Source organism: Canis aureus, chromosome 3, assembly GCF_053574225.1.
Source record: "Canis aureus isolate CA01 chromosome 3, VMU_Caureus_v.1.0, whole genome shotgun sequence".
Classification (NCBI taxonomy): Eukaryota; Metazoa; Chordata; class Mammalia; order Carnivora; family Canidae; genus Canis; species Canis aureus.
This window is the reverse complement of record NC_135613.1, coordinates 23,248,111-23,271,943: the sequence shown is the minus strand read 5'-3', so window position 1 is coordinate 23,271,943 and position 23,833 is coordinate 23,248,111. Positions and strand designations below refer to the sequence as shown.

The 23,833-nt window shown below is 52.6% G+C and overlaps 1 protein-coding gene and 1 long non-coding RNA gene across 8 annotated transcripts; one reads left to right on the top strand and one right to left on the bottom strand.

Annotated features, from left to right (window-relative positions):
- Positions 1-815: 815 nt before the first annotated feature.
- On the bottom strand, positions 816-6,336 carry LOC144310307 (uncharacterized). Its single transcript, XR_013376027.1, has 2 exons — positions 2,418-6,336; positions 816-996 (listed from the first exon to the last, which is right to left on the bottom strand). It is a non-coding gene; the product is annotated as an uncharacterized LOC144310307 (long non-coding RNA).
- Positions 3,039-23,063, top strand: C3H16orf95 (chromosome 3 C16orf95 homolog). 7 transcript variants are annotated; one of them, XM_077891077.1, is made up of 7 exons: positions 3,039-3,142; positions 9,851-9,904; positions 10,627-10,765; positions 16,516-16,662; positions 17,373-17,409; positions 20,515-20,743; positions 22,796-23,063. In XM_077891077.1, exons 1-7 carry the CDS (start codon positions 3,099-3,101, stop codon positions 22,812-22,814), a joined length of 669 nt encoding a protein of 222 aa, XP_077747203.1. In that variant the 5' UTR covers positions 3,039-3,098; the 3' UTR covers positions 22,815-23,063. The 7 variants fall into 7 exon arrangements, with proteins under 7 accessions (XP_077747203.1, XP_077747205.1, XP_077747202.1 ...); XM_077891072.1 differs by lacking the exon at positions 3,039-3,142 and adding an exon at positions 7,999-8,294; XM_077891075.1 differs by lacking the exon at positions 3,039-3,142 and adding an exon at positions 8,000-8,210.
- The last annotated feature ends 770 nt before the right edge of the window (positions 23,064-23,833 follow it).

Genomic DNA, 23,833 nt, shown 5'->3' with positions numbered 1-23,833 from the left:
TTCCCATTCACAGACAAAAGAATTCCCCTCCTCTGTCTGGGTGGTGGCTTAGCCCCGCTACCCCCCTTGGAGAAAGGCTGCCTGGTCCTTCCCCCATGGGAAGCTGTGCTGGCAGGGCCCTGGCCAAGCACCCTGTGCGCCCTTCATCTCCCTGGGCCCCCGCATGGCGCTTTCTGTAGCCTGGGCTCTGGTGAGAATTTAGGGTTGCTGCATGCACATATGACCCCGGCTAGCATCATGTGAAAATCCAGGAGTGCTGGAAGGCTGCCTTCCCAGCACCTGGTTTTTGGAAACATGGCTGCAGGAGATAGTTGCTCTGCTCATGAAGGTGGCATCTGCGGTCTCTTCCCTCACCCACTGGTCCTTATGTAGATGCCCAGTCCTGGGATGAACAGGTGCTTCTCAGGGGGAGTAAAACCAGGGAAGGGAGCCCTAGAGGTAGGCCTGAGAAGTGACCCAGCATTCCCTCCTAGATGGTCCTGCTCTCCTGCTGTGGGCACACGCCTGCGGCCCAGGCCCAGCCATAGACCCAGGATCCTTACCAGGACCAGCCCCCCTGCTGGCTCAGCACCTCATGACCCCTAGGGCTGTTCCATACCCTGGCTGCTTGTTTGGCGCACTCTCTACTGGGCACTGAGTTTCTGTGTTTGGGGCTATGGGATTCTGTGCTGGGGCCATCCCATGCTGTAAGGCACTGAGCATCATTCTTGGTCTCCCTTATCATGGCAACCCAAAATATCTGTGGACGTGGCCAGTCTTCTGGGCCCTTTCTGTGCTCACAGGGAGACCCACCAAAACATGAAGGAATCAGAACCTTTGCTTTTTCAGCCTAGTTTTACTTTCGGTTGCTATTTGAGATCACACAGCCTACTTGGAGAAGAAACACATTTATGCTGCTTGATCTTGAAATCCCACGCCCTGATAGCTGACAGGTGAGGTGGGGGGTAGTTGCTGTCCCTCTCGGATATCTGCTTTGGTGCAGGGTGGGCTGGTCACCTTGTGGAGAAACACTGGGTTAGTGCCTGCACCTCCATGCCCCAAACGTGGTGCCACATGTCATAGACACAACAGTGAACAAGCAGCAGTTTCAGCCCTGCACAGGTCATAGCATGAAATGTCCCCAAAATGAGCTTAGTAGCCTCCTTTGGACACTTGGGGGCACCATATTAGGGTATGATCTATATCCAGTGCAGTGGGGGGCCAAGGCTATCATGGAAGTGGGCGCACTTGGACCTGTGGTGCCTGGTCCAGCATCTGCAGGGCCAGGTGGTAGGTGAGGGGCTGTGTCCTCACCTGTCTCCCTCAACCCAGGAGGGACATCACTCCTGGAATCTCAGCAGGGGCCCAGGAGCTGGGTCTCTGTGGTGCTCTAGAGTTTTGGCTCCTCCCAGTACTGGGACTGCCTGCCTTCCCTGGCACACTTGCCCTGGTGCCTAGTAGGTAGGAGGAGGTGATGACCGTTGTGTTAGCACTAGTGCTGCGTGCCCCTTGGACCAAGGGGATGGCTCCTTGTTGGCTGGCTGGGTGTGAAGCTCAGCATCGCCAGGGAGCTTAGAGAGAGGGAGATGCCTGCCTGGCCCTGGGATGCTGAGCCATAGCCACTGGGTAGAGGGTTTGAGCATTTGTGGCTTCCAAAACCCCCCAGGGTTCTGATGCTGCAACATGGCAGCCCTTCTGTGGCTGTCCTCCATGCTGCATAACAAGCATCTCCTTTGCCAGCATCTTTTGGGAGGAAGATGCAGAGGAACATGGTTTTAAACAAACAGCTGTCCCTTGCTCTTTAGTGTGTCTTCAGTGTGTATCCATAGAGCTGTGAAGAAGCACCACAGTCAGGATATAGAGTGTTCCATCCATCTTCATAGCCAGCACCCCACCCTGCAGCCCCTGGTCTGCCTCCATCCCTATAGCTTTGCCTTTCTTAGAATGTCAGATTTCCAGCCTTCACTATTCTCTCCCTCCAAGAAGCCTTTCTAGACTTCTTTTTCCCCTAATATTCCCCATGACATTTTAATACCACAGATAGACTGTATGCATTTGTGTGGGTCTGTGTGTGTGTGCACGTGTGTGCTTTTATCTACACAGGCATAGATGACACAGTGTCCTGTGGGCAGAGGGAGGCCTAGGGCTCTAGCTCAGCGCCCCCATGAGTCCTTCTGCCATGCTGAGAAGGGACTGCTGGTAAGGAAACTGGAGATGGGGGGATACCCCATGGGAAGTTTCCGTGGGGATTCGAGTTTGAACTGGCATGGCCTGGGAAGTGACCACACTCTGGATAAGGAGTCACACATAGCTGGATATGGGGTAGGGGCATGAGACAGGACAGCTGGGGTGTAGATCTGATTCCATTCTTGTCTGGGTGCTGGGCCAAATGCAGTCTCAGGGGTCCCACGTGCTAGTGGCTCAGCCCTGGGGCTCACCTCATTAGAGCCTCTGTGACCACTTGGACAACAGGTGCCTAAACAACTGGCTCAGGACTGTTGCCATCCCCATCTGGGAGTCCAGGTGGTAGAGGAGGGGAGCCCTGAGCCCTGCAGTGGATGGGCAGGTCAGGCCATAGAGAGAAGCTGCTGAGCACACCCATGGATAGGGCCCAGGAGGCCAGTGAGGACCTAGACCCAATTCCTGTCCTCTCCTTGGTCTCCCCCCAGGACCCGGGATGGGGACAGGCTATGGAGCCTGGGTGAATGGCCCTCATCACCATGGAGCTTCTCTCATGCTTCTACATTCCACAGTTCTGTTGGGAGGCAGGCTCCACAGCACCACAGGCATGGGGAGATACAGTGTGGAGCCCGTCTTCTAGAAGAAGCCCCAGTGATCTCACGGAAAACACTGGGATGTGGGTCCTCAGTGCTGGGGTGAGACAGTGACGGGTATCTGTAAGTGAACAAACTCTCCCTGAGCCTGGCTGTCTCCCTGAGCCTGGCTGTCTGGCTCAGGTTGTATCCCTTTTATGGTGCTTGACAATAAGGATAGTGGTGGTGGCGGTGCCATGTGCCCTGGCAGAGTGCAGGACATGGTGAAGGAGAAGGAAAGGGAGACTGAGATGCTGATGTTCCATAGCACATCAGAGAGAGCTCTAGAATGTAGTGGTTGGAGAGATGGGGAGAATAGGGGGTGACGATGGAGCCTGCGATCTCACAAGGTAAGGGTCTGGGGCAGCCAACTTGCACAGTGGGGACCGGTCACTTATGCAGGGCCCCAGGCTGGGTGAAAAAGGGAGTCCTGGGGCAGCCCGAGTGGCTCAGTGGTTTAGCGCCGCCTTCAGCCGGGGATGTGATCCTGGAGACTGGGGATCGAGTCCCACATTGGGCTCCTTGCGTGGAGCCTGCTTCTCCCTCTGCCTATGTCTCCGCCTCTCTCTCTCTCTGTGTCTCTCATGAATAAATAAATACAAACCTTTAAAAAAAAAGAAAAAGGATTCCCGTATCAAGGGGGCCGTTAATATACCACATGAGTCTGTGGCACCTGGCATGACTGTGACCCAGACTGGGCTGGGAAGGGTCTTCCAAGAGAACCCAAAGTGCCCCCAATGGGGAACAGAAGCGTGTGACTCTTGAGATTGTAAGTTTGGGCCCCATGTTGGGTGTAGCAATTACTTAAAAAGAAAATGTTTGAAAAAAATAATACTTTTTAAAAGATTTTATTCATTTATTCATGAGAGACACACAGATGCGGAGAGGTAGACAGAGGGAGAAGCAGGCTCCCTGCGGGGAGTCCGATGCAGAACTTGATCCTAGGACCCCGGGAGCACTACCTGAGCTGAAGGCACCCAGTGGCTTTTCTTGTATTTATTTATTTATTTATTTTTATTTTTAATTTTTATTTATTTATGATAGTCACAGAGAGAGAGAGAGGCAGAGACATAGGCAGAGGGAGAAGCAGGCTCCATGCACCGGCAGCCCGACGTGGGATTCGATCCCGGGTCTCCAGGATCGCGCCCTGGGCCAAAGGCAGGCCCCAAACCGCTGCGCCACCCAGGGATCCTGTGGCTTTTCTTTTAAATCATGTTTTTACCAAACCCACGAGATTTAGCATTGTGAAGCTCTGTCTCCCTGCCTGTCACAGGTCCATCAGGCAAGGTTTTCCTTTAACAAACCTCCAAACAAAATCACAAATTCTGGGTTCTTTTCTGGGTTAGCAGTAATACATGATTTTGTAGTAGCAACGTTCTCAAAGATACAGATGTGTATATGTGGGAAGGACAGTCCTCCAGCCATGGTCCCCAGAACCTGCGTGGTGGTGGCCCTGAGACAGTGCCCTTCCTGCTGGATGGCCTCTCACTTGCTCTGTCCACCCACAGGGGCAGGGGTGACCTGCCGTCAGGCCCTGTGTCTTGGCTGCCAGCTCTCTCAGGTTACAGAGAGGTGTCCCCACTTGGGGGCTCGGCCTCCCCAAAGCCTGCTTATGTAGGGTCAGGTCCTGGTTTCAAGTAGATGATAGGCCCTTTTCTCCTACACAAAGTTCAGATCTCTGGGAAATCCAGTCTGGAATGAGGGACTGAAGGAGGTTTTTGCCCATCTCTGTGCATTTGGAGGCCCGTCCTCGTCTTGCCTGCAGTCCCAGCATGGCTGCCACTGCCCTCCTAATGCTGGTCTCCCTGCATCTGCCTAGGTTTTGTTTTTAACGCCTTTGTTAGCACTCACTCAGGCTCATGCTGCTGCAGCCTGCCACCCTCACTGCATGCAGGAGTGACTGGGGAGAGTCCCCCTCTGCCACCAGCTCTCGGAGGGCACAGGTGGTCCAGTCCTGGGTTCTGTCTCCAGTGCAGGTGGCACGAGGCTTCATGACAACCTGAAAAGAGTCCCTCCAGGCTGCAGGTGATGGTCACAGGGGTGGTGGGAAAGGGCAGTCTTGGTTGGGTTCCAGGCTGCAGGTGATAGTCATGGGGGTGGTGGGAAATAGCTGTCTTGGCTGGGTTCCCCTAAAAGCCAGCCCTGAGCAAGGATCTGCAAATACACTATTGGGGAGATGACTTTGGCTACGGTGTAGGGAGTGAGGGGTGGTGCAGAGCATCATCAAGGGGGCAGCTGGGGCTCAGGCCTGGAGGGATGCTGGGGATTGGTGTGTGGAGCACCATCCCACCCACAGACACAGAAGCCCAGACACTTGTCCACCCTCCCTGTCACGGCTGAGGGCTGCTCCCAGGAGCATCAATCCCTGGCACTCCTGGCCTGCCCCCAGACAGGGGTCCAGAGAGTCATCTTTGGGCAGTTACAGGAGTTGACAGCCATCAGCATGTGAGTGCTGTGGGGGCTAGGATGAGGGGGATGCCTAGGGTGCTCCTGGGCAGGTCACAGAAGGTGGCCTCTGGGAGCAGGGGCAGGCTCAGCCACAGGCCCAATGTAGGTGAAGTGCAAGCCCAACTTGCCGTGCTCTCAGCCAGGGACCCTTGTTTGGTGAACACACTGCACCATGACTCTAGGGCTCAAGCTTTCTGCTTCTCCTCCTCCTACCTGAGGGCTTTGGAAACAAAAGCCTGACATAAACCTTTGGTGGCCACAGGCATGTATGGTTCCACTTCCCTCCTCTGAGGCAGTGGCAGTGAGCCAACCCCCTGCCTGAAGTAGGACAGGGAAAGCGAAAATATAGGGGAAAAGCTAGGATCTACCACACTCACCTAACGACAACCAACCTGCATGGAAGGCTTCCTGTATGCTGGGTCCTACTTATCTTCCCCAACTGCCTGTGGGATTGAGTCTGTAGTTATGACTATTTTACAGACAGCGCCCAGGCCTGGAGAAGGATGCACAGTGTGGGAGAGGCAGGGCCAGGGTCGGAGGCAGGCCCTGGTTACTCTGAACACCCAGGGCAGAGTGGGCTGTGGTGATGGGTTTGCTTTCCCACTGGAACTTCTGCATGTGGAATCATGTGCCTGCTCTGCAGTCTCGGGTCTTGCAGCTGTGTGTTCTTTTCCATCCTTAGGTGGTGTTCCTCCACCTGAAAATGCCACAGGTTCTTTCACCTTTTCTGCTATGAATGGACATTGGGTCACTTGCAGGCGGACTGAGTTCTCATTTATATAGTGTGTGGGGCTGCCCCAGGAACCACTGAGTTGGAGGGTATTAGGTCACAGGTTTATGTCTTGTCAATGTTGTCAATGTAGTTATGCGAACTTCGTGAGCAACAGGTGCCAGCTCCAGCTGCCACACCCTCGATGAACCTGGTGTTTGGTCCTTAGTCCTCTTGGCCATTCCTGGGAGGGGAGGGTCAATGTGCCCCAGAGCCCTGGGAGGGGGAGGGGATGGGGTCAGTGTGCCCCAGCGTCCTGGGAGGGGGGCGGAGGGTCAGTGTCCCCCAGCGTCCTGGGAGGGGGGCGGAGGGTCAGTGTGCCCCGGCGTCCCGGGAGGGGGGGGAGGGGGGCGGAGGGTCAGTGTGCCCCGGCGTCCCGGGAGGGGGGCGGAGGGTCAGTGTGCCCCGGCGTCCCGGGAGGGGGGGGAGGGGGGCGGAGGGTCAGTGTGTCCCGGCGTCCCGGGAGGGGGGCGGAGGGTCAGTGTGCCCCGGCGTCCCGGGAGGGGGGCGGAGGGTCAGTGTCCCCCAGCGTCCTGGGAGGGGGGCGGAGGGTCAGTGTGCCCCGGCGTCCCGGGAGGGGGGCGGAGGGTCAGTGTGCCCCGGCGTCCCGGGAGGGGGGCGGAGGGTCAGTGTGCCCCGGCGTCCCGGGAGGGGGGGGAGGGGGGCGGAGGGTCAGTGTGTCCCGGCGTCCCGGGAGGGGGGCGGAGGGTCAGTGTGCCCCGGCGTCCCGGGAGGGGGGCGGAGGGTCAGTGTGCCCCGGCGTCCCGGGAGGGGGGGGAGGGGGGCGGAGGGTCAGTGTGTCCCGGCGTCCCGGGAGGGGGGCGGAGGGTCAGTGTGCCCCGGCGTCCCGGGAGGGGGGCGGAGGGTCAGTGTGCCCCGGCGTCCCGGGAGGGGGGGGAGGGGGGCGGAGGGTCAGTGTGCCCCGGCGTCCCGGGAGGGGGGGGAGGGGGGCGGAGGGTCAGTGTGTCCCGGCGTCCCGGGAGGGGGGCGGAGGGTCAGTGTGCCCCGGCGTCCCGGGAGGGGGGCGGAGGGTCAGTGTGCCCCGGCGTCCCGGGAGGGGGGGGAGGGGGGCGGAGGGTCAGTGTGCCCCGGCGTCCCGGGAGGGGGGGGAGGGGGGCGGAGGGTCAGTGTGCCCCGGCGTCCCGGGAGGGGGGGGAGGGGGGCGGAGGGTCAGTGTGCCCCGGCGTCCCGGGAGGGGGGGGAGGGGGGCGGAGGGTCAGTGTGCCCCGGCGTCCCGGGAGGGGGGCGGAGGGTCAGTGTGCCCCGGCGTCCCGGGAGGGGGGCGGAGGGTCAGTGTGCCGCAGCGTCCGGCCGCACAGCCTGACTGAGGCTACAGCAGGGCTCCGGTGTGCTCGGGAGGAGCGGGGAGAAGGCGGGCGGGCAGGGACCGGACGGCCGCGCACGAAATGCTCGGGTCGTGCTGAGATTCCTGGTGACCGCCGTTAGCTGGGAGGAGGCGGGTGACCCGACTTGGACACACGCCGGGGTGGTGTCTGACTTCTCCGGCACCGGCCGCGAGTTGGGTTCGGGCTCCACGGCCGGAGTCTCGGGGAGCGGGGCCGCGCCGACGGCCTCCAAGCCTTCGCCTCCGATCCAAACACACGTCCGGGCGTCCTGTCCGAGCCGACAGGGAGACGGAAGCGGGCCAGAGCCCAGGCGCGTACGGGGCCCTCCGGACGGCAGCCGGCGGCAGCTCCGCGGCCTCCCGAGCCCCGGGCAGCTCCTCCACGTCACGACCCGCGCGCTGAAGCGGGGCGCGCACCGAGCCGGAGCTTCCGGAACCAGCGGCTCCCGCGGCCGGCGGCGAGGGGGCGTTCCCGGCCCCGCCCCAAGGCCTCCCCGTGACCCACGGAGCCCGACGCCTGGGGCCAGTCAGCCGCCAGAGAAGGGCACATGCCTAGAAGGCCGCGCCTGATTGGCTAAGCTCGGGCGAGTCCTTGGCGCGCCGGGGCCCTCCGGCCGGAAGGGCGGGGCCTGAGGCCGCGGACGGGAGGAAGGGGAGGGGCCCGGCGGGGTGGCCCGGGCGCGCGTGCGGGTCGCGTGAGGCCGAGCCCTGCTGTCGTCACCCGCCTCAGGATGGTCCCCACCGCCTCCACCGCGGCGGCCCTGCCGGAGCCACGGCGGGCACTTCCGGGGGCCCTCGGGTGTCCGTTGGGTCTGTCAGTCAGCACGCACTCTCCCGAGGGCGTCGAGGCAGGCAAGTGCGTCCCTGGCCCGGCGGAGGCTGGAGCACCCAGGCGGGCAGCGGGCAGCGGGCAGCGGGCAGCGGGCACGCCCACGCTGACGTAAGCACCGGAGGGCCCTGTAGTGCTTCCCGGCCCGAGGACGTGGGGGCTGTGGCGCGCTGGCCTCCGTCCGGGCTGACCGCCTCCGCGCACCGCCGCAGACCCCCGCTCCGCGTTGGCTCCGAAGTCCCGAGAGGAGTTTCACCGGGCGGACCTCGCCGTGACGCGCTCGCCCTCCTCCCGCCAGCGCCGCCTCACGCCCCCAGCCGGTCTGTGGAGAGAGCTGGGCGGCGGCCCGGGGGTTCCGGCTCACTGGGCCGTGCGGGCGGTTGCGCGGCTCTTCGCAGCCTCGGCTGGGCCTCCGGAGCCGGCGACCCGAGGCTCTTGCTGGAATAAAGCAGCAGCGACGCTGACGCGCAGGCAGCGCAGTGCGGCTCCGAGGGTTTCCACGTTACAGAACACGGACGCGTCAGCCTCTGCTTTGTGTTCGCCCGCTCGCCCCTGGGGGCCCCGTTCACACCCTGGCATTTGCGCCTGGGGTGGTGGTGGCAGCAGCGCGGCCGTCCGCACGGCCTCCGATGCTCTGTCACCCCACCGCAGGCCCCCGTGCTGTCCTGGAGGGAGTTGCTATTCATTTATTTATTTAGTATATTTTTTTATTGGAGTTCGATGTGCCAACATCTAGCATACCACCCAGTGCTCATCCCGTCAAGTGCCCGTCACCCAGTCACCCCCACCCCCTGCCACCTTCCCTTCCACTACCCCTTGCTCGTTTCTTTTTTTTTTTTTTTAATTTTTATTTATTTATGATAGAGAGAGAGAGGCACAGAGACACAGGCAGAGAGAGAAGCAGGCTCCATGCACCGGGAGCCCGACGTGGGATTCGATCCCGGGTCTCCAGGATCGCGCCCTGGGCCAAAGGCAGGCGCCAAACCGCTGCGCCACCCAGGGATCCCCCTTGCGCCTTTCCCAGAGTTAGGAGTCTCATGTTCTGTCTCCCTCTCTGGTATTTCCCACTCAGTTTCTCTCCTTTCCCCTTTATTCCCTTTCACTATTTTTTATATTCCCCAAATGAATGAGACCATAGAATGTTTGTCCTTCTCCAATTGACTTACTTCACTCAGCATAGTATCCTCCAGTTCCATCCACGTTGAAGCAAATGGTATTTGTTGTCTTTAATGGCTGAGGAATATTCCATTGTATACATAGACCACATCTTCTTTACTGGAGGGAGTTTCATTTAACTTACGGCTTTCACAGTCTTTGCCTTGGGTATTGCAAGTAAGCCCCTGGGCGTGCTGGGGGTTGTGGTTGGAAGGTTTGGCCCTGGCAGGAGCGTTCTTCTCACTCCCAAAGGGCCCAGGGCGTGTTGAGCTGGAGTGTGCAGCAAGTGAGTAGGTTCTGGACGTACAGGAGCATGCATACACCTGCTTCTGTGGTCAGCCCCCTCCCCCTCTCAGTGTCAGGACAATGACCTCTCTCTCCCTGGGGCTTAGTGACATGCCAGTTGAGGAGGATGCCGGCCAGGATCCTCACCCCCCCACAGTCCTACCCTACCCCCCGGGGGTGGGGTAGGAACTCAGAACTTTCTAAGCCTTCCTGTTCTTGTTTTCTAGGAAGAGCACATTTCAAACCTTTGGGAAAGAAGTGTGCTTCATAGATCAGTCGATAAGGAAAGCAACCTCTCAGCTATTTTGCCCCAACTCCACCAAGCCTGTGGAATTTGGGAGAGTGGAGAATGTGGGTGGGTCCTCAGACAGCACTTCATCAGGGTGAGTCAGAAATGGGAGTCTATGGTTATAGGGCCTATCACTGGGCCCCCAATATCTCTGTGTAGGGTCACTCACTGCCTCCCCCACCCCTGGTTCCTGAAGACACTTCAAGACAGGGACTCGGGAGGCCTGGGAGAACCACACTGCCCCCTGAAGTACCTGTTCTGGGCATCTGTTTCTTCATCTGACCCTGGGGAGGATGACTTCCCTTCTTCTGCCTGCCTGTGGGCATGGCAAGGATCCTCTGGGATGGATGTGGAAGCCTTTGCAAATGTAAAATACTGATGGCAGATTGGTACATGAAAAGAGCAACCCTCTCCCCACTGCACTTGGTTGTGCTCCCCAGACTTGCTCATGGTGATGCAGCAGTAAGTGGCTGGGAATCCTAATACACCTGGTCTACAGGCTCTGGTGGTGCCCTTCTAGATGAGTCTGGAGAGAGCCAGGGTAGCCTCCCTCTTTGTGAGCTGCAGAAGGAGCTGGCTCCCCTGCAGGAGTCTGGACACCCTGCCTCAACCCTGGCTCTCTCCAAACATTGGTTTACTATTCCAGAGAGTTCCTTGGCTTAATTTGCAAATGCAGCAGCAAATTTAATTCTCTTTTCTGACTCTCGCTCAGATGTGTCCTGTCCCCAGTACTGTTCATCAAGAGCCCATCTGCTGTGAGTGCCAGGCCAAATGCAGGGGCTACCTGCCGGTGCCCAGGTTTGAGGCGACGTTGCCTTACTGGGTCCCGTTGTCCCTGAGACCCCGAAAGCAGGTAGGTGACTTGGACTAGGGTTTCTTCATCTGAGTCCACGATGAACTTCAGGGGACCAGTCATCCCTCAAAGTCATAGGTGGTATAGAGTGGTATCTTAAAATTTCTAGGGGACAGTTTGTGTGTTTTTTTTTAATTCATATTTTTTCAAAAACCAGATCTGTGGAGTTAAGACTGACGTGATAACTGCACATATGTAAAATATACAGTTTGCTAAGTCTTGACATACCCATCTGTGAAACCACCACTGCTGCTGAGCTAACGTGCATACACGCAACCCTGAAAGGTTTCCTTATGGCCCTTTGTGACTGCCCCCATCCTCCCCACTCTGCTGTGCCCAGGTGACCACTGACCTGTTTTTGTCACCCTAGATCAGTTTGCATTTCTTTGCATTTTATATAAATGGAATCGTATAGTAGGCCCTCTGTGGCTTCGTTCACTCAGTGTAATTATTTCTGAGCTTCATCCATGCAGTTGCTGAGTGGCACTGGGTATCCATCATATGACTGGACCACAGTGCAGCCATTTGTCCACTGAAGGACATCTGCACCATCTCAGAGGTTTTGTTTATCATAAATAAAGCTATTGTGGACATTTGTGTACAAATCTTTGTATGAACACACCTTCATTTCTCTTGGGCGAATACCTAGGAGTGAACTTGTTGGATCGTGGGGTAAATGTATGTTTAACTTTTTAAAAAACTGCCAACTGTTTTCCAAAGTGGTTGTATCATTTTACATTTGCACTAGCAGCGTATAGAGTTTTAGTCCTCCACATCCTCAGTAACACGTGGTTTGGTCAGTCTTTCAGATCTTAGCCGTCTTAATAGGTGTGTGTCCTCTTGTGGCTTTAGTTTATATTTCCACAGTAACTGGTGATGCCGAGTGGCTCCTCCCTATGCTGTTGGCTTTGTATGTCTTACTTGATATGTATGCATCTGTTCAGATATTTTGCCCATTTAGAAAAACTGGATTGTTTGCTTTTTTTTTTTTTTTTGAATTACTGAGTTTTGAGAGTTCTTTATATATTCTAGGTATAATGAGATACTCAATTTATAAACATTTTGTCCATGTTTTTGACTTGTTCTTTTGTTTTCTTATCAATGTCTTTCACTAGCATAAGTTTTACATTTTGAGGGAGTCCAGTTTATCAATTTGACCTTTCCTGGATCTTGCTTAGGTGTGCCCCTTGCCCCCCACCACAGCACAGCAGTATTTCTTTTTTTTTTTTTTAGCAGTATTAAGTATATCTAAGAAATCTTTGTGTAAGCCAAGGTGCCAAGATCAGAAAGGTTTCTCCTGTATTTTTTCCTAGAAGTTTTATAGTTTATAGTTTGTGTTTAGGTCTGTGATCCATTTTAAGTTAATTTTTGTGTGTAGCTTAAGGTATGGCCCGAAGTTCTTTTTTTTCCCGTTGTGGGTGTCCAGTTGTTGTAATGCCACATGTCATAGACACCATGCTTTCTCCACTGGCTTGCCTTTGCACCTTGCCAGAAATCAGCTGTCTGTGTAGCTGTGGGTCTGTTTCCAGGCTTTGTTCCATCCCACTCTTCTAATTGTCTGTATGCCAATGCCATGCTGTCTCTACTGCTGTGGCTTTATAATGAACTTGGAGATCAGATAGTGTGTGTCTCCAATGCCAGTTTTCTTCTTTAAAGTTGATTATTCTAGTTTCCTTGCATTTCCATGTGAATTTTAGAATCCCATCTGCCAGTTTCTAAAGAAACGTCTTGCTGGGGTTTTGGTTGGTATTTTTTGTGTAAATTAGTGTGAAGAGAATCATCTTTTTTAATGACACTGTCTCTTCTGACCTGAGAACTTGGTGATCTCTATATCCCTGTAGGCCTTTTGTGTTTCTCAGGGTTCACTTGCAGTCAGCAGTCAGCAATGCACAGGTCTGGCACACCTTCTGTCTCACTGATCTGTGAGTGTTTTATAGTTTTGATGACATTATTTTAAAAATTTAGTTTATGATTGCTCATTGCTAGTACTAAAAATACCACTGATTTTTGTATTTTGATCTTGCATCCTACGGTAATGCTTACCTCCTTTATTCTAGGAGCTCTTTTGTAGAGTCCATCAAATTTTCTACATAGATGATCATGTCATCTACAGGGAGAGATGGTGCATTCCTTCTTTTCTGGTTTAGATGCCTTTATTTTTCTTGCCTGACACTCTAGCTAGAACTTCTGGTGTACTGTAGAGTGGAGTGGGGAGATAAGATGTCCTTATCTTCTCTCTCATCTTCAAGGGACAGCATTCGGGTTTTCATCATGAAGCATGATGTTAGCCATTGGTTTAGATGCCCTGCATCAGGCTGAGGGTGTTCCTGGCTATTCCTAGTTTGCTGAGAGGTTTTATCCAAAATAAGTGTTGGATTTTATCTGTGTCTATTCAGAGCATCATTTTATTTTATTTTTTTGGTTTGTTAATATGACGGATTGCATTGATGGATTTTCCAAAGTTAAACCACTTCCTGGGAGAAATCCCCTTTAATCAGGATGCATTCTCCTTCATATATTTGATTAGAAGTTTTGCTTGTATATTCATGTGGGTTATTGATCTGCATTGTCCTTGTTTGCCTTTGTATTCAGATGACGCTGATCTGGAGTTGAGAAGTATTCTCTCATTTTCACTTTTCTGGAAGACTTAGTGTAGAATTGGTATTATTTCTTCCTTTAGTATTTGGTAGGATTTATCATTGAAGCCATGTGGGACAGAACTTCCTTGTGGGAAGGTTTTTTTAACTACAAATTTAATTTCTTGTATAGATAACAGAGTTATTCAGGTTGTTTGCTTCTTTTTTAGTGAGATTTAAGGAATTTGTTAATTACATCATTGTCAAATTTATTGGCACAATGTTGTTCATAATGTTCTCTAATCACTCTTTTAATACCAGTGGAATCTGAAATGAGGCCCTCTCTCTTGTTTCTTGTTTTTTAGTAGACTCTCAAAGGGGTCATTGGCTTCAAGATGACTGAGTCATGTTGTCCTAGGCAGTGATGATGGCCTCAGTCCCTCCTGTTGGTCACTGTGTCATTTGAGAGTCAGGCAGGGTAGGTATTATTGTACCCCTTTAAAGAATGGGCACACTGAGGTCCAGAAAGGACAGGCTTTACTGGGGTCACAGTGTCAGTTCATAGCAGATGAGGGATTAGAACCCAGGACTCTCCTCACTGAGTTGTGCTGGTGGGCTTCAGGGAGGAGGTGACTCTAAGCAGGATGGAAGGATTATAGAAGATAGTGTGCCCAGCCTGTCTCATGTGTTCCGCCTGGGCTCCCTGCCTCCATCCTCTCTAGTCTGGCTGTCCATGTTTGAGCTGCAGCCCCATAAGCTTTGAAGACTGTGGATCTGGTCCTGTCGCTCCTCTGAAGCTCCCAGTTCCTGAGTGTGGACTGGAGTCCCTGACACAGTCTCTGGGGTCCTTCCTGATCTTGCCTCCCCACCCCCATCTCCAGACTCCTTTCCACTTGCTGCTCAGGCTCCTGTTCCAGTGGAGGGGAGTGTTAGGTGCAAATCACAGAAAATGGACCCACCATGGGTTCATCCAGGTCTTTGGTAGAGAGAGGACTCTTCTAGGATTGGTTTTATGCTGACCAGCATGTCTAAGGACCAGAGTCTTTACTCAGAGTGTTGGCATTGTCACCTTTAGTGTTTCGAGATGGTGGCCATGGGTCTCTGTTTTATACCATGATACACATGACAGAAAGTGAGCATTTCTGGGGTCCTCCTTTTTCCAGGGTGGTATAGAAGGCTTACCCTCCCGTTCCCTTCTTATCAGGGATAAAACATTCCCAGAAGCCTCGACGTACTTCTTGCTCCTCTCTTCATCCTCACGTTCTTACTCATTCCTGACAAAGCCCTGACTGGCTGATGCTGATCCCTTGGATCTGGGCACTTTGCCCCTTGAGTAAAGCTGGGTTCTTTTAAGAACGGGGGTTGGGTTGATAAATGATTGCTGTCTGGGCAATTGACAGGGTCTGCCTGGGACGTTGGTTCTGTCCACATCCTGAGGCCTCTCAGACAGGTACCTGCTGCTGTCCCACCTTCACCTAGCCTGCCCCCTGTGACATGGCTCAGTGATGTTTCTAGACAGATTTATCTGGCCTGCAGCTTTCTCCCAGCTCCTGCTGTTCCCCCACATCCTGGCATTATCTTTCAGGGGGACAGTGCTGCATAATGAACTGCTGTGGGCAGGGCAGGTCTTTGCTCCTAATACCATGCATGGTGCAGAGAATGTGCTTAGCAGGTGCTTGGTGGAGGGGGCAGACCTGACCGGAGTGTGCTTATCCTGCTGGGCAAGGCCATGCTCGAAGGAGGTAGCGGTGGATGGAGGTTCACAGGTTCTCCAGAACCTGTTCCATCTCCTCCTTTGGGTGAGCCTTCAACCCCTTGGCCCTCCCCTCTGGGATCCTGTGCTTTGTAGCATGTCACATACATGCTCTGGCCTGGTTCTCCTTGGCCTTGGGAAGTCAGCAGGTCCACTCACAAGTGTATGGTAGGAACTTAGGGTGGTATAAAGGGGATACCCTGCCTGCGCCTCCCCTGAAGCTTTGTTGCGTGGCCTGGAGATGGGCTATGTGTGTGCTCTTTCACTAGTGATGTGTAACACGTTGCCTGAATGCCTGGCTTGAAACAGCAGTCAGTGTCATCACTCAGGTGTCTGAGGGGCTCAGCTGGGTGGCCCAGCCCCACCTGTCCCTGATCTTGGGGCCAGTGTGCCAGCCCAGACATTGTAGAGGCCAGTGTGGCCTCTTTGCCTGGCAAGATCTGGCTGTTGTCACTTCCTTCTCATTCTGTGGGCCAAACCAGTGCATGGCCTAACCAGGGACGGGCTCCATGCTACCCCTCTGCTGGAAGAAACTGGGGTTGCAGGACAATGGGCAGGGCTGTGTGGGGGGAAAAGAATGGGGCAAGGCCATGGTCCCCCCACAACTCATGCACAGAAAGTATGGCATGTAGATTCTGTATAAAACCTATACATACTGGGCAGCCCAGGTGGCTCAGCGGTTTAGCGCCGCCTTCAGCCCAGGGTGTGATCCTGGAGACCCGGGATCGAGTCCCACGTCGGGCTTCCTGCATGGAGCCTGCTTCTCCCTCTGCCTGTGTCTCTGCCTCCCTCTCTCTCTCTCTCTCTGTCTCTCATGAATAAATAAATAAAATCTTAAAAAAAAAAACCCTATACATACTGCACGCTCTGTTTCCCACTTAACATCACATCTCTGCGCGGACAGATGGGTCTGCCTCATGCTTTTCAGAGGCTGCAATATTCCCTTGTCCCCATATCCCCTGTTTATTATCCCTTACAGACGAGGTTTCGGGCTCTTGGGCCTCTACAGCCAGCACTGTAGCTAATGTTCTTTGCAAGTGTCGTTTTACAGATGCACACATATCCCAGAGTGGAGTTGGTGGATCAAACACTGTCTGCTGTTGACTCTGACCCATGTTTTCAGAAAGCTGGCAGAGCCTGCTTTATAGCCTAGAACACTGAGACTCAGAGGGGCTGGATATTGTGCCCCAGGGCTAGTCCTGGAGGCCTCCAGACTTAGGATAGCCACATCTCCTGACTTCACACTGCAGAGGTGCAGATGCCCCTGGGAATGTCATGGAGGGGAGAAAGCTTCCTCAGCTGGGTGATTGGGGTGTGCCTGTGGGAGGGTACAGAAGAGGAGCCCCCCAGGACCCTGTCCCAAGGTGAAGGTTTCTGGAGCACAACCCCTTTGGACCTTCTCTTCCCTTCCTCTCTGTTAGATCCAAAAGATGGTCCAGTTTAATATCCCTAAAACCTCCGAGGCATGCCCCTGCCCATGCCACCGCTTTGGGGGCCGCCTCCCGATGCCTAGGGATCAGGCAGTGATGCCCTACTGGGTGCCTCAGGTCCTGAGGCCTCACAAGAAGGTAAGAGGGAGGCTCACAGCAGTGAGGTCCAAGAGGGATCCAGAGATGGGGTGGAGGGTGCTGGTTTTTTCCCCACAGTGGCCTCCATTGGAAGGGAGTTTGGGTAGCAGAGTGCAGGAGGTGGGTGTGTGCAGGGGCAGGGACAGCTTGGTGTGCTGGGAGGGTGGGTCGCACTGCTGTCCCCCATCACTGCTGCCACCTTTATTGCTATCACTCCTGCCTCCTGCTCCTCTCCCCTCTTTTCTTTCACCCCCTTCACCTTGCCTCAGCACCCTTTCTAGTTCTCTAGGCATCCTGGCAGGCAGGGGGAGGAGCTGGGAAGAACCGTTGCTCTGACTTTCTGTCCTGGATTTTCAGCTCTGTCTGCCACTCCATATCTCTGGACTCCAGAACAGTGACTGCTGGAGTGGTTGGCTAGGTCCAACGCTCCTCTGCCCCATGGTCCCTCTTCTCTCATACTTTATGGGTGTCCTGGGTGGTCAGTAGAGACTTCCTTTCTGCCTTTACCTACTTATCATTTGCTAGTTTTCTCTCATCAAGTAGCAGACTGTCCCCAGAATTAAGACTCAGAGGACTTTTGAAAGGGGACCATGGCATGCATGCTGAGCTGGCCACAGCCCTTTCCTTGTTTCTGACCAAATCACTAGGCCCACCCTTCTGGTAAATCACCAGGCCAGGCTTACACATTTGCCCCCATTCTTTTCTTTTAGGTGGTGAAAAGGCAGCAGAGTTTTACAGGCATCCAAGGTAACAGACCATACACGTCTCATCCTCTCCCACTCCCCAAGGAAGGCGGGGTCTCATGGTGGGGATGGGGAGACTTCTTTCATCCCCAGATGTCTGTAAAAGAAAGATGGACATGTATCACACATCCCGCATCTTCACTCCCTTTTCTTGCCAGGCATCACTGGCTACCTACCATTTTTCCTCAGTGAACCTAGAGAAGCCTTAGACTCTACAGTCCGTCTGCATTAGCTTTCAAAGTGAAGCCAATTTGCAGCCTGGAGTTAGATGTTATCTAAAGTATATTTTCTTTTAAGCTCTGGTCTTGTATAGTTCATGACATAGTGTATGTCTGTGTGTCTGGTATATACACTCACGCATACACTTATGACCTAGTAAATGTATTTACTAACGATATGGCACATATACCTACATGTACATATACAGGACACTATATTTTCATGACATAATATTTAGGCATATATTCATTTTGGAGTATATTTGTAAAACATTTATATACTTGAAACCTAGGATATATATGTTCATATAATTATGGCAGATGTAGTACATACCATATATTCATCTATTCATGATGCAGTATATATCTGTAACAAAGTGTATTCTTGGATTTATGTATTTGTGAGCCAGTGTATACTCATGAACTCATGTCAGCACTTGAGGAGATGGTACCTCCATTCCCACCTTTACTTTCTCTGTCTCTAAAGCAAGTGGGTTGGATTGCTCTTGAAGGTGTTTTCTGGCACTGATAGCAAACATGTATGCTTCCTCTGTATTGGTGTGAGCAAAGGAGTGGACATGCTGTGTGGCTTGCAACAGGGGTCCTCCCCTGGCCCAGCTGTGCCCATGCTCTGTGTGGTGAACACCCCTCCCTGAAATCTGTGATGGAGAGAATGGATGGATGCCTGGCTGGGGCTGGGTTCTTGTGATGGGTGAGCAGTTTGAGCGGCCTGCCCAGAGCCCAGGAGCACAGGGCTGGGTGGGAAAGTGCCCAGGAAATGAGTGGCCGACAGCCAGCATGCCTACCTCTTAATGCTGCAAAAATGCATATTTTCCCTGATAATAAAAATAATTAGAAGCTGCACAGATGTACGTAGCCTTTGTGGGGGCAGTTTAGAGGCATTTATCAAATATTTGTTGAGATATAATTGACATAGAACATATTAGTTTCAGGTGCACGGTGTAACAATTTGATACTTGTGTTTATTGTGAAATGACCAACTTAAGTCTAGTTAACATCTGTCACCTCACAGTTACACATTTTATTTTTTGTGGTGAGAACCTTTAAGATCTACTTTCTTAGCAACTTTCAAATATACATTATGGTGTTATTAAATATGATTACTGTGCTGTATGTTAGATTCCCAGGACTTATTTATTTTATAACTAGAAGTTTGTATCTTTTGACCACTTCATCCATTTCTCTCATCTTTCAACTTTTGTAATATACTTGATCTTGAATTCAGCAAACCCATGTCCGGGTAATGTCTGGTAGACACTCCTACATACTTGCCTGTATGCAGCAGCACAGTATCCTTGGCAAGGTATCTGAAGCAGCTGAAGCGTCTCCCAGTGGGAGGATGGACATATATGGGGATGTGTTTCAAATGTGGTACCTGCCAACATAGAGTGTGCAGCTGTTAGGAGGATGGGAGGGAGCCCCAGACACGTTGCAGCATGAAAAAACAAGTGGCTTCAGTCTGTGCAGTAGTACTCCATTCATGTGCATCTGAGAAAAGCTAAAGCCCTGTTTGGTTGTGGATGTCCATTCGGTGCAGTGTGTCTAGCTTGACAGTCACAGGTTACCCATGTGGGTGGGGAAGACAGGAGGTAAACAACCAGAAGAGCAAGACTAGGGGCTGTATAACAAACAAAACACGAAGCAGCACGTTGGCTCAAGTTTGGGAGAGAAGAGCCAGAAATCACCTTAGGAAAGAAACCATAGTGGTAGGACAAGAAAGTTGGAGAAACTGCTCTTTTAACTGTATGACCACACACTTACGGATTATTTTTATTGGTTGTTTTTGGCTTTGAATACTCTGCATCTTTAAGAAAAGCCAAAAGCTCGGTTTGTTGTTGAATCCTATGCATCAATTTGATACGTTTTCAAAAACTGTGCTTTCACTGCAGTCCTTGTTAATAGTTTGGGCAATTTAGCCTTAACCCTTTCAGTCCAGAAGGTGTTCCCAGGACAGGATTGAGAGCCCAGGTCTCACTAGTATCAGGACAATTAGGATCTGTCTCCCCTTGTGCTTTGTAGAGAGAGGTTTAAAAATATGATTTAAGAAAAGTGGCTTAAAAATATTTCCTATACCCTCAAATCCAGATTATTTCCATTTTAAAGAGAAAATCTGTATATTCATCTTGTATTTTTTTTTGTAAAGAGAGGGCTCATTTGCTTTTCTTCCCTATGCTTTGCAGCAGGATTTTTTAATAAAGAAAATAATATGTTTTATATTAATCATGCTTTTACACATTGGTATAATCAGAGTAGTAATACAGTGTATAATACAATGCAGTATATGTGTAGGATATGTTACATAGTGTATAAATATAGCATAATTTGTAGTAGTAGCATGTTAGTGCTATAATATAAATATGATATCAGAATAGTCACATGTTGATCAAAGCGGATCTCAAAAGCCAGGATCAAGGAAATGGAAACAGTAGAGTCCCATTTGTAGTTGTGGTTTTTTCAAATACTCAAATAAACCCCATGTTTCCATCACTAAGTTCTACTCATTATCAGCTTCTCGCCAGTCTGGTTTCATCTGAGCTTAACCCACTTGTTCACCCTTCCAAAAAAACAACAAAAAAAGAAAGATTAATGGGAAACAGGTCGCAGCTAAATTCTGTATTCTTTCATTCATAGCTAGTTCATGATGCGGCTGTCAGGGATAAAGATTCAAAAGACACTGGCACGAGCCCCATAGTCAGCCCAGAAATAAGTAAACAGCAGTGTTCGTTGTATCTCCATGGATGTTGGCCAGCATCCATGTGCTCGGGGCTGTGACCAGCCTCCCTGGGACACCTGGCGTCCTTGCCCTGGGTTCTGGAGGGTTCTCTCATGTGTGGTATGCAAATGCGGCACTCTGTCCCCACTCTGCCCAGGGCCTGACTTGCTTTCTTGCCTAGAACCTGCCCTGGGCTTGCGTTCCTGGTACAACCGTTGGCGGATCTGCTGTGATGGGCACCTTCTCCTCAAGTGGCAGCAGCTCCAGGCCCTTCACCAGCATGAACCACTGGCCCCAGGGAAGGGAGCGAGCATCCCAGCCCCCCTCCTGCCCCGCAGCCTCCTGACCCTCCTGCAGGCTGTCCTGAGGGTCGTGGTGGCCATTCGGTGAGCAGGCATGGAGTGGGGGCAGTGGGGACACTGTTTTGGTCAGGGGCTGGGAGCAGTTGGTTGTGGCTGAACGAAAGGGTGAGGAATGGCTGCAGTGGGATCACCATGGTGCTGTTCTCACTGTGCACAGTTGCACTGGGATCTTATTCTACCACACGCTTCATGAACGAGCAATCCAGGCATATCAGAGCTGACAGTGGGGCACTGGGCATCTTGGGGCTGCCTGCCTTTCTTTCCTCACCTCATCACTTTCCCCAGGTCCTCTGGTGGCCTACCACTGGTTCCAGTTTATGCACATTTCCAACACATCAAGGTTGAAGGTAGCTGCTGTTTGCCCAGGCATCCTGCTGGGGAGTAAGCACAGCTTCAGGCCTGGAGACCTGTGACCTCTCCCCCAGCCTGGTCCCAGCCATCAAGGCTACATCTGGGAAAACCCTTGCCCCAGCCTCGACCCACTAGCTTCATCCAGGCCTTGTCACCTGGAACACCACCCAGGCTTGCTCCCATGAAGCCTCCAGGGCACGCTCCCCACCCCTGCCTAGGGGACAGGCAGGGCTGCTTCCTTTGGTCTACTCACGCTCTTTGATCACACCTGTGTGCAAGGACATGCAGAAACACAAATGTATGTGGGTAGAAGATGTGCAAAACTGTATGGGTGTGTGAATGCATGCAGATCAATTTACATATATTTGCTTCTTAATCATCTGTCTTCATGTAATTGTAAGAGGAATATTCTAGAAAGTGTCCAGTATCTGAAAATGGTTGTAGATGTCTTCTGTTCAGTGTCCTTGTTATTGTCGTTAATAGCAGGGGGGTAGCTCTGTCTTGTCTCTGGTCCTGGCGGGAAGCAGAAGGCCCTCCCCACTGCACCCTGTTTGTCTGCTTTCCTGGTGTTGGGCACCTGTGCTGCCTCTGATCCTGTGATTACAAACAACGCCACGGGGCACATCTGTATGAGAGTGCCTGCATGGACCCATAGCCTCTCTGGGGCATGTGCTCTTGAGAAGAGGGCTGAGGCAAGGGTCTGGGAGCTTTGGGTGATCTGTGAGTATGAGAGGGTTTGTGAAACCGTGAGATTGTTCCTTCTTTGCTTTGCATGAAAATTCATCTGTTCTTGTGTTTGCCAACTTGACTGTCAAAGTGATTTGGACTCTCCTGTGCCCACTCTGGGAAGAGCAAAGAAAGAAGCTTGGCTGTAGATAACACATGAGGTAGATGGTCAGGGTAGGCTAAAGGGAAGTGCAAATGATCGTGTAGGAGGCGTTTGCCTCAGAGCCAGGCTCTTAGGGCCAAAGTGCCAGCTGTTCAAGAGAACTATCTTGTCTGGCTGGAGTGTCTGCGGGGTGCCTGTGAGATTCCCCAAACTACATGAACAGCACATCTCAGGAGAAACTGCAGGCTGCCTGTGGGCTGGCCTGGCAGAGATTTGCTAGAATTGTGAAGGCTGCAGAACAGGCAAGCTCAGGACCTTCCCAAAACAGGGACCCTTGAAGGGCCCTGACAGTCACACTTACCTTCTCGGTGGGGCCTGCTGCAGCCTCCTCGAATTGGGTCCCTTTCACAGCTGTGCAAGGCTGAGACTCTCCACCCTGAGGGGGAGAGTGGGCTCTAGGGGCTGAATGCCTCATCAGAAGATCCATGGCTAGGGCAGCCTGGGTGGTGCAGCGGTTTAGCGCCGCCTGCAGCCCGGGGTGTGATCCTGGAGACCCGGGATCGAGTCCCACGTCGGGCTCCCTGTGTGGAGCCTGCTTCTCCCTCTACCTGTGTCTCTGCCTCTCTTTCTGTCTGTGTCTCTCATGAATAAATAAATAAACAAAATCTAAAAAAAAGATCCATGGCTAGAAGTGAGCCAGTTACAATACACCCTGGTGTTGCCTTACTGCAATCTTTCCTGCCTGGGCTCCTCGGGAACTCAGGTGGCATCCCTGTCCATGGTGGGGGTCCCCCTTCCTGCCAACCCATGGAGGCTCCCTGACAGGTCCTGCCAGGGCAGCATGGGCTTAAGTGTGGGACTCAGTTCGGAGTAACTGCCTATTCTTTGTTTTCCAGACAGTTGTTCTGGGTTTGAAGTTGGAATCTTCAGCCACTGCCAAGAACATCAACGAGAACTTCAGTCATAATCAAGGTCTTTAAGGAAAGTTGTCGCATTAGGAGGAGTCTGTGATAACAGCCATTTTCTCAGGTCATCTAGCTCACGCCCGGGGTAGAGTCCAAGTTCTTTCTCATCAGGCAGTGCTTGGTTGTGCACAGCTGCCCTGGGTGCGGGTGAGACTCCGGTGTAAATGCGGCCAATAAATGTTATTTGTGAAACTCCAAAGTGGCCCCTATTTGGATGGTGACACTGGTTCTGCTTTGAGAGGGGGGTGGGGAGCATGTTCTCCAGCTGGTATTACTGGGTGGGGGGAGGGCCTCTGGGTCTCTTCCTTCTGCCCCAGTGATGGGCCAAAGGTGGTGGTAGCACCAGTGTCAGGTAGCTCACACTTTAGTAAATAGCATAAAATTATGTGAATTGAGTTTTTTAAACTGAGATGTCATTTGCATACCATAAAATTCACCTTTTTATAGCATACAATTCAGTGGATTTCAGTGTATTTGCACAGTTGTGCAACCCTCCCCCTGGTGTCTCATTCCATACCCATGTGGTCACCCCAGAAAGAAGCCCTGTACTGGGGACGCCTGAGTGGCTCAGTGGTGGAGGTCTGCCTTTAGCTCAGGTTGTGATCCTAGGGTCCCGGGATGGAGTCCTGCATGGGGCTCCCCGCAGGGAGCCTGCTTCTCCCTCTATGTCTCTGCCTCTTTCTCTGTGTCTCTCATGAATAAATACATACAATCTTGGTTAAAAACAAACAAACAAACAAACAAACAAACAAACAAACCCTGCACTGATCATGCATCACTCCTCCTCCTCTTCGCCTAGCCTCTGGCAACCACTTGCCTACTTTCTGACTTTTCCTGTTCTGGATATTTCATGTGCATGCAGTTCTGTAGCATGTGGGTCTGTTGTGTCTGGCACTTCTCAACGTATGCAGTGTTTGTGGTGCACAGCCGCGTTGTAGCGTGTGTGAGCACTGCATTCCTTTTTATGGC